At 34.3% G+C, this 18683-nt stretch overlaps 2 protein-coding genes across 3 annotated transcripts; both read right to left on the bottom strand.

The window, feature by feature from the left end:
• Positions 1-396: 396 nt before the first annotated feature.
• Positions 397-8159, bottom strand: LOC100775818 (protein PLASTID TRANSCRIPTIONALLY ACTIVE 10). Its single transcript, XM_003523086.5, has 12 exons — positions 7351-8159; positions 6616-6675; positions 6497-6526; positions 6052-6125; positions 5306-5387; positions 4893-4966; positions 4623-4689; positions 4313-4405; positions 1732-1908; positions 1605-1655; positions 1049-1200; positions 397-960 (listed from the first exon to the last, which is right to left on the bottom strand). The coding sequence occupies exons 1-12, from the start codon at positions 8074-8076 to the stop codon at positions 522-524; spliced, it is 2025 nt and encodes a 674-aa protein (XP_003523134.1). The 5' UTR covers positions 8077-8159; the 3' UTR covers positions 397-521.
• Positions 8160-10677: 2518 nt separating this feature from the next.
• LOC100781705 (uncharacterized) lies at positions 10678-15802 on the bottom strand. Of its 2 annotated transcripts, XM_006578630.3 has the most exons (8): positions 15114-15802; positions 13952-14110; positions 13031-13126; positions 12871-12945; positions 12638-12757; positions 12004-12141; positions 11550-11852; positions 10678-11112 (listed from the first exon to the last, which is right to left on the bottom strand). In XM_006578630.3, the coding sequence occupies exons 1-8, from the start codon at positions 15597-15599 to the stop codon at positions 10828-10830; spliced, it is 1662 nt and encodes a 553-aa protein (XP_006578693.1). In that variant the 5' UTR covers positions 15600-15802; the 3' UTR covers positions 10678-10827. The 2 variants fall into 2 exon arrangements, with proteins under 2 accessions (XP_006578693.1, XP_006578694.1); XM_006578631.4 differs by lacking the exon at positions 12638-12757 and having other exon boundaries at positions 15114-15785.
• Between the last annotated feature and the right edge of the window lie 2881 nt (positions 15803-18683).

Genomic DNA, 18683 nt, shown 5'->3' with positions numbered 1-18683 from the left:
AAGGGAAATGATTTTTCATGAACAACCGACAGCATTTTCACGCTACCATGTGCATTTAACGTGATATTTATAACAATTAACATGCTATACGTATTCTATTTAGTGTTAAGTCGTGATTATTAACTAAAGACCCGAATGATGGATCAAAGCTTCAAAGGTTATACAAATGTTTGCACGTATACCACGTGATAATTTTATAATATCAATCGACACAATTTGAAACTTTTTACTACAGTTTCATTTTAATATTTTGCTTAAACCGTAAAGTTTAAAATTGCATGGTTGAGCATTTTCACAGAATGTCTTTTCTTGATTATCATTTCCCGAAAACCTAAATGTTATCAGTCAACCACGGTTTATTTTGTTTTTTCTTTTAAAGTAGCATGCATATGACAATTTTCGTAAAATATACAAATAAATTAGATTGCCGTTGTGAACAATTTGTACACTGCCAAAATTTATGCACATTTCTCAGCCTAACTGTACATTTTACTTTAGCTGCACAATGATGCATTATAGCATCAATCCTCAAACATGCCCCCACTTGATATTGTAGAAGACTCGGTCCCATTAACATGAGGCTGTTCTGAGAAATTACTACCGAAACTGCTCAGAATACTGAAGTCAAAATCATCGTCATCGTTGTCATCCTCATCTTCATCAGCATGGCCTTGCCTTGTATCTTCATGGTTTTCTTGCTCCTTAGACTGGGCTTCACTTTCCATCTGTTGCTTGATGCAATCTTCATAAGACATTTCGTACCAAACATTGCCCTTGCCCACAATTTTTTTGTTATGGATATCTGTCATCCGCTCTTGCATGCTCTTCTCTGAATTCTTGGGCTCCCCCCAGTAGTCATAACGATACAGAGGACTTGTAGGATCATATTGGTCTTTACCAAAAAAGCTAGCATCCATATATCTTCCTGGCTCTTCCAATGGCAGACCAAGAACTTTGCGACTGGAAAAGGGGGATAAATAATAGGTGAAACTTAATGCATCATAACAAGGAATTAGGTTTATGATTATTAACATTAACATAATAGTACCAGCTGATGTCTCTAATCAATGTTTCTCTTTCCTCAAATGATCTACGCCAATGCATGTAGTCATACTCATCCATCTCAACATTGCGCCTCAGTTTGGTAATTTTGTATTTCTCACCTCTGTCCTCTGCTTCTGTCCTTAGTTTAAGATGGAGCTGCACACCAAAAAGTTAACATCTCATATTTCAAAAAGAGGAAAGCTACACCATCTATCTCAAACTGAATATATTGAATAACATGTCAAAGAACTCTTGAATAATTTGAGAAAATATCAATAATAAATACTATGAATATTCACATGGTAAAATTATTTTTCACAGATTAAACTATGATCTTGCTAATCAAAAGGTTAAATCGAATAAATTTATAGTCATATCCTTAAGTTCACATTTTGGTCAACAGACATTACAAGAGCAGAGCACTAAGCAAATCTGACATTAGAATTGCAAGGAAAAGATGCAAACCCATATGGGAAGTAGAATATTTTGATAAATCACAGAATGTAATATGCATTACCAGCAATAACAGAGAAAGGCTTTAGCAAAAAAGGAAAGCTGACCTCACGCTCAGCAAGTGCAGCCTCTAAGTCAAGCTCTTTGACACTTGTTTTCTGCCGAAGTGTTAAAAAAACAAGATCGTTAAACAAGTCAGCAACCATATGAATGCAATTTCATAATATTACTCACCAGAGTAGTTTGTGGTAGCATAGTATTCTTATATTGAACTTTTGTATATTCAACAGCATTTTGTTCATCAAAATCTTCTTCATCAACCAAATCTGACAGCTTTTTGCCTTCATATTTATCAGGATTAATTGCCATATCATCTAAAATCATTTGCTCAGCTACATTAATTTGCCACAACTGCAAAATAAAGGCAGTAACTCACTGAGGTTCATGCCAAAAGTCTAGAAGTTTCTAGTTAAGTTTTACCAGCAGACAATTTATTCGTATGAATGTTGTTCAACTCAAACATAGCAAAGTTATTATGTCATAAACCAAGAGCTGTAACCCAAGTGACACCAAGTTTCCTTGGAGACGACTTGATCCTAGAATTGAAAAAATCCTTGGAAGGAGCACTTGGAAGCATGTTAGAGGAATTGGAAACTAGAGTTGAAAACACTATGCTGTCAAGCCAACATTGCAACATTGAGCAGTGCATACACAATCAAAACTAAAGTGATCATGCTGGTTGAAGGATTTTGGGTTTTTTCTCAGGTTATAGAGCATTGGAATGTGCAAATTTGACCGTGACAAGGTTGGCATTGAGGTTTATAATATAAATACATTTTGAAAAGATTTTCATACAATTTTTGCAGGGGTTTGAGTTCAAGCAAATTGGGATTTTTGGAGCAAAGACGGGATCTTCAAGTGCATCAAGGCCTATGGAATTCTTGATCTCTTTCTCTCCATGTGTAGCTAAAAAAGTTGGGGGATGATGGATTTCAACTGGACCTCTTTGCAATTTGACTTGTTCTTAAATTAGTGATCCCTCCTTGGCTTAATGCTTTCATGATTTGACCAACCATGAATTGATTTCAGATTTAATTATACAATAGGAAAATTGGTAGTTCGGTTACATTAAGAGTCCCTCACAATATATCAAGGAATTGAACTTAATTGAGTGATTTTGATCATTAGTTTGAATTAAGTCTTGCTGGAGAGCAATGAGGTGTGTGAAATCAAACCTTAATGAATTTTTCTTATCAAATCCCCATTCCACTTTTTTGCTTTGTGATTTCAGCTTCTACAGAAACTAAAAGATTCACTGACTTCAGTTACTTGTGAACTCCCTTCAATTCAAACAACAACAACGCCTTATCCCACTAGGTGGGGTCGGCTACATGGATCAACTTCCGCCATAATGTTCTATCAAGTACCATACTTCTATCCAAATCATTAAGTTCGAGATCCTTTTTGATAACCTCTCTTATAGTCTTTTTGGGTCTTCCTCTGCCTCGAATTGTTTGTCTTCTCTCCATCTGGTCTACTCTCCTCACTACAGAGTCTACCGGTCTTCTCTCTACATGCCCAAACCACCTAAGTCTATTTTCCACCATCTTCTCTACAATAGGCGCTACTCCAACCCTCTCTCTAATAGCTTCGTTTCTAATTTTATCCTGTCGAGTCTTACCACACATACTTCTATTCAAACATTAAGTCCAAATAATTAAAAAAACTTGTGGATTGGTACTTGAATCTCAATCCCTAGGGATGATACTGATAAGCACCTAAACACTTGGGGAACCCTCCCTTAAAAGCTAGCTGTTAAGGAGAGAGAACCAAACACTTAAATATTCCATCGAGCATCCCATACTACTCAACGTGGGACTTAGGCACTCCATAATACCCAAGTCCCTATCCTAGCACTGCCCTTGAGAGCTGACGTCTCAAGGGCTCATTCTATGGCACTTCACTCAACTTTCTCATTGGTCAAAGCCTTCCACCGATCAGAACTCTCCACAGGTAGCCCTTTCTGAGACATCAACAGCCAACTCTGGTACCAATTGATAAGCACCTAAGCACTTGGGAACCCTCCCTTAAAAGCAAGTTGTTAGGGAGGGGGGGGGACCAAATACTTAAATACTCCACTGAGCATCCCATGCTACTTGATGTGGGACTTAAGCACCCTATAATACCCAAGTCCCTATCAAATACTTATTTCATTTGCAATTTATTACTTGTGTCAACTGGGTACACTAGTTGATTTAGCAAATACCACTCAAAGCAAGTGCCATTAACTTTGAAAGTTCAGATTATATTTTGCGTTGAGGGATTTTATGTGATTATGTATCAGAAGCACATATCTGTATTTTATTAGTAGACAGTAATTTTATTATGTCAAGACCATTGCTTATGCAGGATTCAACTGAACATCCACCTATTCAAGTACTTAGGCAAAACTATGAGTGGATATGAAACAAGTAGAAGGTTTTGCTTGGCTTCACATTTATGCAGGTTTGAATAGGATCTTGTATTGGTTCCTTGAACAAATTAAAAATGAGGGTCAAGTGCAACCAGGTTATAAACTAAAAACAAACCCATGCACACACAAGGGATTTGGAACTACTGTGTGCTTATAGACAAATGAATTCCAAAAGAGAAAGTTGTCAAGACCTGGACCTACCATTGATGTGTAAAGACAGATATATTCTTAATGGGATAAAATTTGAAGTTAAACAGAAGCTTGCAATGCAGGAGTTAAACAGTCCACCACAAATGTTCCTTGAAACTACTTTAAAGAGATGAATTTGTTATGAGAAAATACCTTCTCGACATATGGATGATTAGACAATAGGGGTTCTTCCTCTGGCCTGTCTCCTGGATCTTTCCTAGGAACAGGAGGTCTTCCACAGTCACGCTGTAAACTTAAAAATTTCAAATCAAATGAATAACTATCATAATAATATTATTTAAAAAAAAAACCAAATTTTGACAGGTTCAAAACATGCACCCAGGGAGGGGGTTGAACCTCAATAAATCTCTAATATTTTTCATTGAAAAGGAACTAATAAACGCAGAATATCTGATGCAGCAAGATTGGGGTGGTTTGGCATAACAAAGGGAAAGGTGCAAACCCGTATTTCATCTTCATTAGTATCTTCATCACGATGAAATATTGGTGCGAAGTCAAATTTGTTAAAGCTGAAGCATGAAAATGAAAATAAAATATTAAACTTACGGCTTCAATGTGATCAAATTAATAAAGATTAAACTATGTACTAACTAAGAATGAATTAAAAATATTAAGTTCACTGCTTCAATGTGATCAAATTAATAAAGATTAAACTATGTACTAAGAATGAATTACAGAAAGTTGAATGTAAAAAACACATAAATAATCATACATTAGATGATCTATATTTGGATCGACAAGACGAAGTTCGATAGGAAAGCGGAAGCGATAAGGATCTCGCTTTGCCTGCAAAACAAAATATAAATAAGTGAACAGATGGTAAAGGAATTAAGGAAATCCATTTATGTCTAAACACAGAAATCATGGAAACTAACACTAGTGATTAAAATCCATTTGATATTCAAATTTGGTCAGGAAGGAATTTATGGATACAGAATCAGTCATATAGCCTTGTCTATCTTACTTACATTGCCTGTGAAAAGATGCAGAAAAATTGAACATATGAATATAGAAGGAAAGAAAACCTCAGTAACATACAGCCAGTGGCAAGATTAAATCATAATATCAAGCCAATATTTAGTGACAACTTATGGGAAATTCTCAACCACTGACTGAAACACTCACCGTAATTTCAACAATGACGTGCATACCCACTTTTATGTGATGGCGAAGCCAATACCAATCATTGTTCTTAATAGGAACCCACCTAGAACATAACATGGTAGATGAATCTTCCAGAAGAACATTTGCATAAAAATATAAACATCAAATAGTAACACTGAACAAGATAAATATGCTACAAAAGCAAAACATCACATCAAAGTTACTGGTGATAACAAACTGAGAGCGCAGGTAATAGAGGTACAGGAAATGGAAGAAAATATGTACAGACTCAGGTTGAATAAAGAGAAAACATTAGTTTTTAAAGATTTACTAAAATGGATTGTTTAAAACTATAAACAGAATACAGTTGACATGTCTTCAATAACCAGCAGGTAGTGAATACTTCTCTCTCATATTTAAACTACACATCCTTTTTCTATACCAAAAGAATGGATCCAAAATTGAAAGATTTAGGTAGTCTCAAGATATGTCTTTTAATACTTGTTCCTGTCCCTGGCTACCTATGTCAATAGAGCATTTCAGTGCTACAAATGCTTACGAAGTCTAGTAGTTTTTTTGGTTTCCTGCGAGATTGATTATGTATGCATTAAAAAACCTCACATTCTAAAAGTGTAGCTACTCAATTAGCAAGATTATGATAGTGGAAGTAACTTGTTATCATCTGAGAAGTACAGCATTCCAAAAAATAAGGAAATTAACACTATACAGAAAAGATTCAAAGAACACTAAAAGGTATTGATAGCTACCCATCATGTACACCGCCAATGTCAACAAATGCCCCTTGATAGAGATGCAACATTGTCACCTTCCCTACACAAATCTGCATAGAAAAATGTCCCAAGTTATTAATATATATGAAATTCTCTTTCAGGTACTTAAAAAAAACTTGAATCTCCATTTCCACACTTTTATTATGAACTATGATACATAGATAATAGAAAAAGTATGTTCAAACTTCGAATTATATGTAATCGTGGAGATGAAACCAAGCCAAACAAAAATAGAATTATCATTATCTATTGGATTACAAACACAATTATCCAAATATGGCCATCACTGAGCTTAAGAAAAAAATCAAAGACATGATGTTAACACTTGTAGAAATCTCAGATAGATCAAAAGAAAAGTTTTTACTTTCTAAACATCAGAACAGCATGATTCAAAATGAATAAGATGAGCTCAACTGCTTACTTGGCCAGGATAATAGAACGGAAGCTCATACTGCATAAAACATTAAAAAAATCAGTAAGCACTGAAACCACATTTTATTAAGCCTCAAACACACTAAAAGGAAAGAACAATCATCCCACCATGCCCTCCTTGTAGTCCTTCCCTCTTTTCCTTCTACCAGGGTAGTAATCTTGGTCTTGCTGTCACAATCACATTCACATCAACATAAACCACATTCAAAAGAAGAAATAAAGCAAAAACTTGAGAATTTATTATTTTGAGAAAACACTTGCTATTTTTTTTAATTACAAAAAATGTTTCTCATAACAATAAGGCAAACTGTTCAGATTTAGCTCCTCTAAAATAAGGAAGTGCAACTTAGAGATTTACAATAGCGGAGAATTATGCTAAAATCAAATATGTATAATTCTTTTGCATGAACCCAGGGTATTCTCTAACTGAGAGTCAGATACTAATATCTTGAGATACTGAAATTTATTAACGAGGTTGACTTCTCTTAAGAGATGTACTTCCATACACAGACCTATAGATTGATACCTGCTACATAATTAAGAGACATGGCTACCAGTCAACCATACCACACCATGTTGGTGTATATATATATATATATATATATATAGCTCTAAAGCTAATTAGAATCTCAACCATGATTTCTAAGTAATGGTTATAATTGAACTTTATCTCGTGAGTTCTGAACTCCACTCCATCCTCACTTTAAAGGAGCCAAACCCAACATTTTGTCCTAATAATTAAAACAAAATTCAAAAAAAAGAAACAAGAAAATGTTTTCTCAATCCAATCCAAATAGCAACCAAAAAGTTCAGTTCAGCATTGGTGTGATGTAAAATCAAAACCTTATAAGACTCCACTTCCAACCTATCCTTGTTAGCCTCCACCCACTCCTTATACTGCTTGAGAAACACCTTATACCTATCCAAGCCCGCGTCATCAGTGTCAGTCCTCACTCCACTCTCCACCTCCTCCAGCCTCACCCTCCTCGCCTGCATCCTGTGCGCCTCGCGGATGAACGCGAGCTCCTCCCGGTCCACGCACCACCCGCGGGGCGGCCAGTCGCGCGGCGCCACGAGGCGCACCACCAGCGGCCCCGCCCACGTCGTCACGAGAGGGTCCGGAATCTCGCCCTTGATCTCGAACTGCTTCGCGTAGAACTCTTCTTCGGTGAGTCCCATTTCCTCTCTTTTCTTCTTGCGGTAGTTAGGGTTTAGCATTTTGAAGGCTTCGATGGCTTCCGGGGAGCGGAGGGGAACCTCCTCGCCTTCGTTGAGGCTCTTGCGGGCGAAATCGGCCTCCGGAGTGAGGATTTCCTCCCAGGGGGCCCACCCGCGCTCAATCCAGTTGCGGCGGCGGGCTTCGTCCTCGGTTTCTTTGTCCTTGGGGCCGAAGTTCTCGAGGAAGGTCTCATCCACCGGGAACTCGTCGGAGCTGAAGGATTTGGAGATGGTGAGGGGGCGGCGGTGGCGGTGGTGGAGGAATGGCTGAAGACGGTGGTGGAGACGCTGAGGGGAAGGGTTTAGGGGTTTAGGGAAAGTGAAGAGATAAGAGGTTTGCAGGACTTGCATGGCTGGATAGTGGAATGACGCACCTGCTTTGGAACGGAACTTTGTTTCTTCTTTCTTTGCTTTTGTTGAGATTGAGCAGATAAAATTTTTGTATTTTTTGACATTAGTATTTTTCTTCTTCTTCTTCTTATTTTTTATTGTTAAATGACTTTTTATAAATCTATACATTAAGGACTAATTTTTTAAAAAAAAAATATAAAAGCCGAAATGCAATAAAAGTTAAATTAAAGAATTTAAAATACTAATTTTGCTTAAATTTAGGTATAATCATCCATCAAAAAAATCTTTTGAATAAACTTTTTCTTTTGTTGAGTTTTGTTGAATTAGGAGTTAAATAAAGAGAGAGTAAAAGTAAGAAAATAAACTTTTTTTTTTGGTAATATTAGGAATAAAATCAAAGATATTGTAATTTCATGTATTAATTTGGTGTATTACTTTAATTTTAAGAAGATTCACAATTTTCGGAAATGAACCAACTCAAGAATACTTAAGTGACATCAAAACTATCACAAGGTTTAAAGATTCCTAATTTATTTATTTATTTCTTTTTGTGAATCAAAGTTTAGAAGAGAGAAAGTTATATTCTAATAAACTCTTTCCAGTACATATTTTTATTATTGATTAAAAATTATAAATTATAAATAAAACTCATTAAAAAAAGGTAAGATTCCTATAATTTTATAATTTTTAATAAATTTCAACTAATAATAAAAAAAGTGTTTCTAATATTCATTTAACTAACAATACTTACATATGATTTACCACAAAAGACTGCCACATGCACGACTGAAGCCAATATTTTGTTTTTCCTACATATGAATTCAATACTCTAACTGTGAAAAAGTTATTAATAGTTAATCTATAAATGTCTCTTAAAAAACAGTTAATCGATAAATCTGTTTATGACTTTTTGTACCCTAAAAATGATGTAACAGAAAATCTATAAATGTGTTTATAATAAGCGAAGAATAGACCAGTTTGAAGTAACTTTAACGAGTAAGTTAATTCCACAATCTAAGCACACAAATAGGCATATTCGCATATCTAATTTAAATTTTCTTCTAACAGCAAACTTTGGTATAATCAACACTCAGATAATATCAAGTCCTGGTGATTCGGAAATAGAATTATCTACACCAGAGAAAAAGAATTACTTTTTTGTGTCTCTATATGATTTTTTTATTTTGAAATTATATTTTATATGCAGTTAAACCATCTTCAATGTTATTATTTATGAGAGTTGTTTCAAGTTAATTAATATTGCTTAACAAAAATTATTATTGTAAGTCAAAACCAAATATGATGTTAGTTCTTTATAGGGCATTATTGACTCTTTAAGTAGGGGCAGATCCACATCAGGTGTTCAAAGAAAATTACGTTTTTTGGCTATAACAATTATAGTCTATTGCATCTGGCTGTCTAGGAATAAATTGATTTTTGAATATTATTAGTTTTCTGTAATAGAGGTTATTAGCAAGATTAAGTTTCTTATGTATAGACAAGCGCATCTGTTACATTTGTTTTAGCATCTTGATATAGGTCTTCTTGTATTAGGGAGACTTTTGATTTTCTTTAACTACGGGTATGTCCCGTTTATTATTGTATCATTTTGGGTTTAATATAATTTACATTTTTCCCAAAAAGAATAAAAACTTTCAAGTCTGAAATGGAGTGCAGGACTCACCCAAAAAACTTTAAACAACTCAATAAGGCCCGTTTGGGTGATTGTGAGTTACCAATTTTCAGTTTTAAAATATTATTTTTAATCCAAAATCTCTTCGAATAATTTTATTGTGAGTTTACGTTTTACTAATTTTTAAAACACTTTTTAACATATTTACAAAACAATAAAAATAGGTTTTAGGATTTGGGAGGTGAGTTTTAAGCTAGTGGCCTCTCTCGTTTCTGACTGTTGCCGTTTGCCGCCCGCCACCGCCATCATTATCGGTCGCCCGCGAGTCCCTCTTCCTCCCTGGGACTGAGTGATTTATTCTGCTTGAAAAGTGTAAAGAATGCACTTCAGGACCCCTACAATTATTTGCAATCTTTGAATTTCAATAACAATACAGAAGGATATATATGCAAGTTTATTGGGGTTGAGTGTTGAGTGTTAGCACCCTGATGAGAACAACGTCTTGAATCTCAAACTGTCCAACATGGAACTCAAGGGCCAGTTCCCTCTTAACAAGGTCTTGAGTGTCATTATTTTTTTAGTTTTAAGAAAAAAAATTGTAGTAAACTTATTATTTTTAATTATTTTTTATATTACATAATTTCATAATCAAACACGATAAAATAAAATAGTAAATTTATTTTATCTATTTCTAACTTATAACAGCTTCTAAAATTTCAAAACTAAGACTGAAACTCAACCCTCAAAACTGACATTAGGTTTAGTTTTTAATAATTTTAAAATTGGAAACAAAAAATCATCCCGAGCCTAAGCAATTATGTATGGTAAATACTTTTAGTGGGATAGCTTTTTTATATGCGGTTAAAACATAATGTGATGTAATTTATAATGTTAACTACGAGTTTATAGATTATAGATTACAGATAGTATTGACTATTTCAGGCAATAAAAATAAATTATGCAACACATTTTAATCCCAAAAAAGAAGGCTTCCGCACATTAAGCATATCGTTTATCAACTTATATATGGAAACATAAATAGATGAATTGCAATTATCTGTACATAGAATTCATACCAGGCGAGAAGAAGGAATGACCATTCTTCAAAACCAGAATTTCTAAAATAATCTTAGGCTACAAAATAAGAGAGTGCCTGATTTAATTCTCTGCCGTTGCTTCCAACTCTCAATCAACAAATTTTCATTGCTTTTAACTTTTAGGTAATCATCCATATCATACCTCAATCCTTTGGATTTAGCTGATAATGAATGGTCTGGGTAACCACAACCTTCTCCTAATTTACTGTACACATCCTTTCCAACATACTCCTGAAGGTAATCAGGGCTCCAACTTCCACGACTGCTGATAGAATTGTCACCTTGATCTTGTACTTTGATGTTTTCCTATGTCATGGACGAATTTCAACAAGCCAAGCCATATAAAAGAAGAAAATAAGAGCTACACATCAGAAAATATGGGCCAACATTTGTTGGCATTGTTGAAAATTTTTCCATAGCAATGAAAAGTTTGTATGATGTCTTTCTGATCCCCTTGAATTTAATCCTTCTATTCGAAAACTCCAGATAATGCGAGATATGTGGGCAAATATCCAGAGAAAACGATGATGACTAAATGAATCATATCAATTTTCCAAGACTTATGCTCTTAGCAGTAAATGAAAGTGAGCTTGTGGAATACATTAAAGTCGATGTCAAGACACAACACAATTATATTGTTATTCAAATACGGTCATGTTATTACCACAAATAAATTATTTGATCTCAAACACATTTTATTTGAAAATAATTTCACAGAACAGTGAAAACAGGGTAGAACTTACAGTTTTTGGAGTGATCGTCATATGTGTCTTATTGAGGTTTGTCATAGGAGAAGCATCATTATTTGTCTCCCATTGCAACCATGGCAATGTAACCCCATCCGTCAAAACAGGAAGAGATCTAGGTACTGGAAGACTATTAAATGTTTCTGGTTTTATTAGTCCTCCAATGGATGAGCTTGCATCACTCCTTTCACCATCAAGTGATGAAATATCTGTATCTTCAACATTTGAAATAAAATCCTCAATATATTTCTCAGCCTCCTCAGTCAAGCGCATAGACATTCGGCTTCTGTCTTTACTTCTCTGGACAATAAAATAAAATAAATGAAAAACACTGCTTAAAAAATCAAATGAACAATTCATTGTATCTTCCTTCACAAAGAAAGACTAATATGTTTAATTTATATTAAAAGGAAATCATTGTCAGTACTAGAAGCAGAATAGTGACAAGCACCTTCCTGGCTCTTGATGGATTTTGTATAAGATTGTCCTCCTTAGCAGGAATCAATTCGTTAACAATCTTAGAAAGTTCTCTGCCTCGCTGCTCCTCAAACACCATTTCAGCTAATAAATCTTGTTTCCGCTTCTCTGACTGTAATTTTAAACCAAAAAAACGCAAATCATGATTCTCTTTGTCAAATAACATCTACCAGCAACCAGAATATTTCATCGATCAAAAGAGTCTAAGTTATGCAATGAAAGTGGCCTACCTGTTGGCATTCATAGAAAAATACAATGTTTCGACTGATAGAAAGTGATGGAATGAAATGATACTTGGTTCCATTGTTTGGATGGTTTAAAGTAGGAAGGAATGGAATGAACCTATAGATAAAACTGCAAGGAAATCATTTTTTTCATGCACTGTAACAAAGTTTAAACAAAGAACCAACATACTCTGCTTGTAGAAGAGCATTAACAATAAATTAATTTTCTAGTAAACAGCTCCAAAAACTAAAAATTTCAATTAGAGAACAGGTGCATTAGAACCTTATGAAGTCAGCAAACACTACCACTCAGACTTTCATACCACTTCATTAAAGAAATGTCATCAGTATGAATTTTTTTTTTTAAAAAAAAACTTTTATTACCTTTTCCAGTTCAGTTTCATAGCTCCTTCTGATTGAAGAAACTGTCTGAATAACATCAGAGTTGTTTAATAACAAGCAATCAACTGTGGATAAAGTGGAGGTTCTTGGTTTCACCACAGCCTAAAGTGGAAGTTTCATAAAAAAAAAGTAACAATTTTTTCAGTGAACAAAGCAGAGGATGCCATTACAGCATGACAGAGAACATACAAACAAGCAGATGTACATAAACTGACCTGCTCAGTTTCCATATGCGTCAATTCTTTTTGCTTTGCTTTGTGGGATCCTTTATCCGTGTCAGTAAGTGCCACCTGAACATTTTTTAAAACAGGAAGAACATTAGAAGCAAAACTCATCAAACTGACAGTGCCCCTTGCCCAACTGTAATACTTCAACCTTTTTTTGTGCATAAACTGATCGTAGTTTCTCAATTCCATTTTTATTAGAGTGAGCACTTGTTCCTTCATCATCAGTGAGAACTGAAGAATGACTCTGAAAAGTGACAGAAATAATCTCAAATTTAGCTAAAATACAAATGTATCATGACAAAAGCTGATAAAAAAAAAAAGTGTCATGACAAATTTAAGAATAAAATTAACAGGACAGAAAAGATATTAATACCATCTTTCATAAGGCAATGTTTGGGAGGATGAGGTTGGGCAGCTTGCAAAAGAAATCCATTCCATTATTTGGAAGATTTTATCGAGGGTGTAAAAGGGTGGGTTGGAGAGGGAGGCCATTCCTCTCCGTGCAATGTCATGAGAAAATTTCCATACCCTCAAAATGTGGCACCCCTTGAGGTTGGCATTGAATGGATAGAGAAATGGATGTTTGGTTTGAAAAAACATTTTCTGTTTTCATTTTCTATTTTCACTTAATTACAAAATGCTTTCATGTTTTCACTTTGTTTCCTGTTTTCAAAAGTTTACACCAGAAACAGAAACAGTAAAGAAAAAAACATATTGTTTTCCGTATTCATTTTTCTTTTCTTTTTACTGTTCTATACAAACTAATAGCTGAAAATGTTTTCTCAAATTAAACAGCCCCTAAAATACTAGTGTATTCTACTTTTTAACCTTTACCTTCTTTTCTTAATTTTTTGTGCGAGAGTTATACTTTGACTTTTCAAAAATTCTGGCAACTCCTCTGTCTTTATTTGTAACATCCAACCAGCCAATAGAAGAAAATGTTACCATTCCACCCCCTAAACATGGCATGCAAGTTTCGATTTATGGATACTTTGATAGGAAAAATTACTGCCACAAGCTTCCACAGCAAGATATAAACAAGTACAATCCTGAAAATTATCACACTTACAGAGTAGCCATCATATGCCCTCAAACCCTTCAGGCTTAGGGACTTTCTTAGCACTGGTCTTTGATCTGAAGCAACTGGTTTGTGCATTAACTTGTTCCCAACATCAGTATTTTTCAGATTTGAACGACTTCTAGAATTCTGAGAACGGTCCAGGTCACTCTGTATCATGCAAGATATGCACATGCATAAATACATAGAACAAGTTAAAGAAAACCATAACATATTTAGTTTGAGCTCAACCACCCAACTGAGGAGGGGATGATAATTTAAAGTGCAAGCAAAGCAGCCTGGTTGGTATTTGATTCCAAAATCAAGTATCCCCAAAAAAACTTGGTACAACTTAAGCTAGATCTCTTAGTTTATGCATAAATTATTCACGGATTAAACTTAAATGAAAAAAAAAGAAGTAAAAGAAGAACAATATTAACAAACAAAATACTATTAAGTAAAACACTTAAAATTATAGGCTGACAAATCCAACAGATTAGATGGCAATTACATAACAATCAGCCTCCCCGAAAGCAAAAGTGAATCCCCCCAAACATGGAAAGCAATAGTGCGATATTTTGTCATGCAAGGACCTACCATAATCAGTTATATGGTCCACCAATTACATTCAAAGTAAATTGTCTTTTTCCCTTTAAAAGGATCCTCTCCTGTTAATCAACAGCAGAAGAGAAGCTAGATCCATTTTTTCAATTATTAAAAAATAAGAGACTTTCACTCTTCCCAAGAAGCTTAAATGACAAATTATAAAACGAAGTAAAATGGATAGACTTCATCAGCACAAATATGTAGCTAACACCGCCTTGTTGGGAAGCAAATAAGAGGGGAAATTATGCAAGGTACAAGGTGAATCCTAACATAATAAATGCATCGGAAATTTGCTAATTTTTCAATCCTTTCATCTTCTTGTCCTCTTAAGTCTTCACTTTACTTCCCAAGTAACTAACTAAACAATTCAAAATGGACATTCAAAATCTGACCAACCATTACCTACACAGAATAACTCAACTCAAGAGCTTAAAATCCTGTGTAAACGGTGTACTAAGGAGAGAGATATTCAACGGACAGTTATTAATTACTTCGATTTTATAACCAAATATTGAAATCAAATTCAAACCTAAAAACTAGAGCAAATCAAAGACGATCATCGGAATACCTCAGAATCGCTAATTTGGTACCGAACCACCGATACCGATCTCCTCCTTCTCGAATTCGCATCAGAGAACGGCCTTCCCCCGCCAACACTGCTTCTTCTATCGTCGCCGACACCGGAGCTCTTCCTCGATACGGACCTCCCTCGCCGCTGCGACGCGGCGGAGCCGGCGCCGGCAGGACTGGCCTCTGACTTGGAGGTTCTGGAGCTGAAGCGGTCGCGCTTCGCGGACTCGAAGAACTCGATGGCGAGATCGTCGAGGCTGATCTCCGGGAAGCCGGAGCCGCGGACGGTGTTGACGAACCGGCCTCTCGGAGTGCGGCGATCGCCGCCGTCTTCGTCGTTGCGGGAGGGGAAGGAAGGGCGGGCGGGACGGCTGAGGCTCCGGGAGCGGCGGTGGTGGAGGGAGGAGGAGTAGGCGGAGTCGTCGGCGGAGGAAGCTCCGACGAGGGTTCTCTTGGTGGTGGATTTGAATGCCGCGGTGGCCATAGGAGAAAGGGGGAAATAGAAATGCCGAATTCTAGGGTTCGGAGTTGCATTCAAAAATCAAATGCCATTCATTCATTGCTCGTGAAGAAAAGATTGGCGGAGAAGTCCAGAAAAGCATGAGAAATTTGAATATCGTAACTGCTCAGTTATATTTGGTATTGGCGCATTATTGGTATTCACATCCTACTATACTATGTGAGAACTAAGAATAAATGTTAATGAATTTATATTTATACAGCTGTCAAAAGAATAATTTATTTATGTAATGTTTTTTTAATTAAAAAATGAGTTTAATAACTATTAGCATTGGAACTCGCGCAATGCATGAATTTTAAAGTGAAAAAAGAAAGAAAAAAAGTAAAATGTTTTGATTTTAAAAAAAATAAATAAAAAGTGAACAGTGTCCTATTGTTGCCACGTGACCATAATTGAATATATATATATATATATATATATATAATTGATTCTTAAATAACTACTAATTTATAATATTAAAAAAATTGATTAATTTAGTTAAGAATATTAAATTTATCTTAAAGTATTTTAAAAAAAATTACTCATGAACAAAACTAACCATCATTAATTAATTTTTAAAAGTTACTACGCATCATTTTAATAAAGAAATACTTAATATAAAAGACGATTTAAATTAAATATTACAAAAAGATTAAATCATATTTTTAATTTGGACTTCATAATAAGAACTGAACAAAATAATACATTTTTTATTAATATAAAAACTTTTATAATTTTGATATGTTAAGCTGATTTTTTTAATGATATTATGGAATAAAGTATTTATTGATTTTGTTAACGATAAGTTTGACTCACTATTTTTAATAAATAAAAAATTCTCAATTATATTTTTTTCATCCATAAGGGTCAAATCCAAAACCTTGCTTGAGATAACCAAATCAAGTATTACTCGAATCAATGACTTATAAAAGTTAAGAAAGAAAAACATCACTACACATAATCATTTATAATTAAATAACAATTTTAAAATATTTTAAATTGATGATGTATGATATATATTTTCTCATGCTAAATTAGAATTTTAATAAGTTTTTTTCCCACTGTCAGCTCATTAGAAATTAAAAAATACCTTCTATGTGATTTTTAGAATAAATGTTATAAAGTTAATGGGATTTACTATTTTTCCCTAAAATTGTTTGGATTTATGCTTTTAACTTTTAATATATTTTTTAACCAGACAAAAGTCTTTAAAAAATATATTATTAATTTTTTTTTGTCAAATAACAATGATAACATAACAACTTAATTAATGGCATAAAAGTTATATTGACAATCTAATAACTTTACTAAAAGTGTGAAGTATATATAAAAGGATTTCTATTAAAAATTATAGTTTTAAATGAATTGTACTTTAAATTCTTTTTTTTACATAGGAATCAAATATAATGTGAAAGATTTACAATAACTAGTTTATGGATGAGTGCTCTTGGGTAGTCGGTTTCACCCTGAACCTATGTGCCTATGTGTAGGGTAAAAAAAAATCTAAAATACCTATGTTATTCCAAATTACAATTATTCTTTAAATATTTTCATATTTTAAAAATATTGTATGATTTTTCATTGTCACTCCTATAATAATTGAAAAGGTAAAATGATAAAATTAATACTAATTTATTTTTTCTTATAACTTTTTAAATTCATTTCTCTTACTATGTTACTTTGCTTCCTTTCCAAATTCTCAAAGTTGTTTTCATTCCACACTTTTAGCTCCCTCTTCAAAAGTTTCAACTTCTCTTTGAGTACATAAGCACACCCCACCCTTCAACATGCAAACCCTTCCACACCCCCTACACATATTTAATGAAATTCTTGTTCATGAACCAACAATTGAGGACCTTAGCTTAGGTCCCCAATCTACCAAATTATTCTTGACAAGAATAGGACAATGATCCGATATGTTCCTATCAAGAGTATATTGTGTACTTCCTTGCCAAACATAGCCTAATACTCTATTTCAAACATTTATATATTAAATAAAATTTCTGACATCATAATTTCTTCTCAACAAAATCTCCCTGTAAAGTTTGTCGTTGAGTTTATATGTGAAAATGCAATAGAAACTTTGGAATAGAAGATGAAGAGAGAATAAATTTTACATGCAAAATAAGGAGAAAAAGGACTAGGAGAAGCTCATCTAAAATTAGAATGGAAAAAGTTTTATCTGGCTAATAAATTGAAGAAAGATAACAATTAAAGTTGATACCGTTGATAAGTGTTATGCATACGTAAATAGTATACTAAAATCGCATAGCAATTATCTAACTTTTCTCTATTTTTACTACTTATTTTGTGTAAAACAATAGGAACTTAGCTTCTTCTGAATTTCATCCAGAAGATGTTAAAATTAATTAAATAACACTAATTTTGATTATATTTTTGTTGTAGAGAGTAACAGAGAAATGGAAGAGCTTTTGAAGAATTGACAACCTCACTCAACGAGTTGGAGTCGCTTAGTGCAAGGAAGCTTCATTGGAAGATAATTGCCATAGGCAAGCATGCTAAGCGCGCAAACTCACAGCTTAGCGCAAGGAAGCTTCATTGGAAGACAACTTCCATAGGCAAGCACACAAACTCGGGACTTAGCGCTAATCCACTTGATCCACTTGCAATCCAGCTAGACATGCGTGCTTAGCGCGAGAATCGCGCTAAGCGCATAAATGCCCTCTGATTGTCTAGTAAGGAGGCACAATCCCTATATAACAAAGAAACTTCAGAAGCAAAAGAGAGGTCTTGAAGACAAAGAATACTTAGAGGAGAAGCAAACCATCCATTGTCAATGCAAGGAAATTTGTTTCCAGAGCTCTGGACGATTCATTTCACTCCATTCTTCTTCCATTAAATCCTTTATATCTTACTCACCTATCTGTAAGTCTTTCATGATAATGAGAGGCTAAAACTCCACTGTGTTGGGTGCTCTCTAATCCAAAACTCTCTATCATGTAATGATTTTGAACTATCTTTTAAAATAATGTTGTTATTATTGTTCATCCCTGTGCTTATTCACATATTTATGGTTTTGATCATCCATCTTTATGTACTGTTTTAGGA

Source organism: Glycine max, chromosome 4 (assembly GCF_000004515.6).
Source record: "Glycine max cultivar Williams 82 chromosome 4, Glycine_max_v4.0, whole genome shotgun sequence".
In the NCBI taxonomy this organism is placed as follows: Eukaryota; Viridiplantae; Streptophyta; class Magnoliopsida; order Fabales; family Fabaceae; genus Glycine; species Glycine max.
This window is presented reverse-complemented; position numbering and strand designations above follow the sequence as displayed.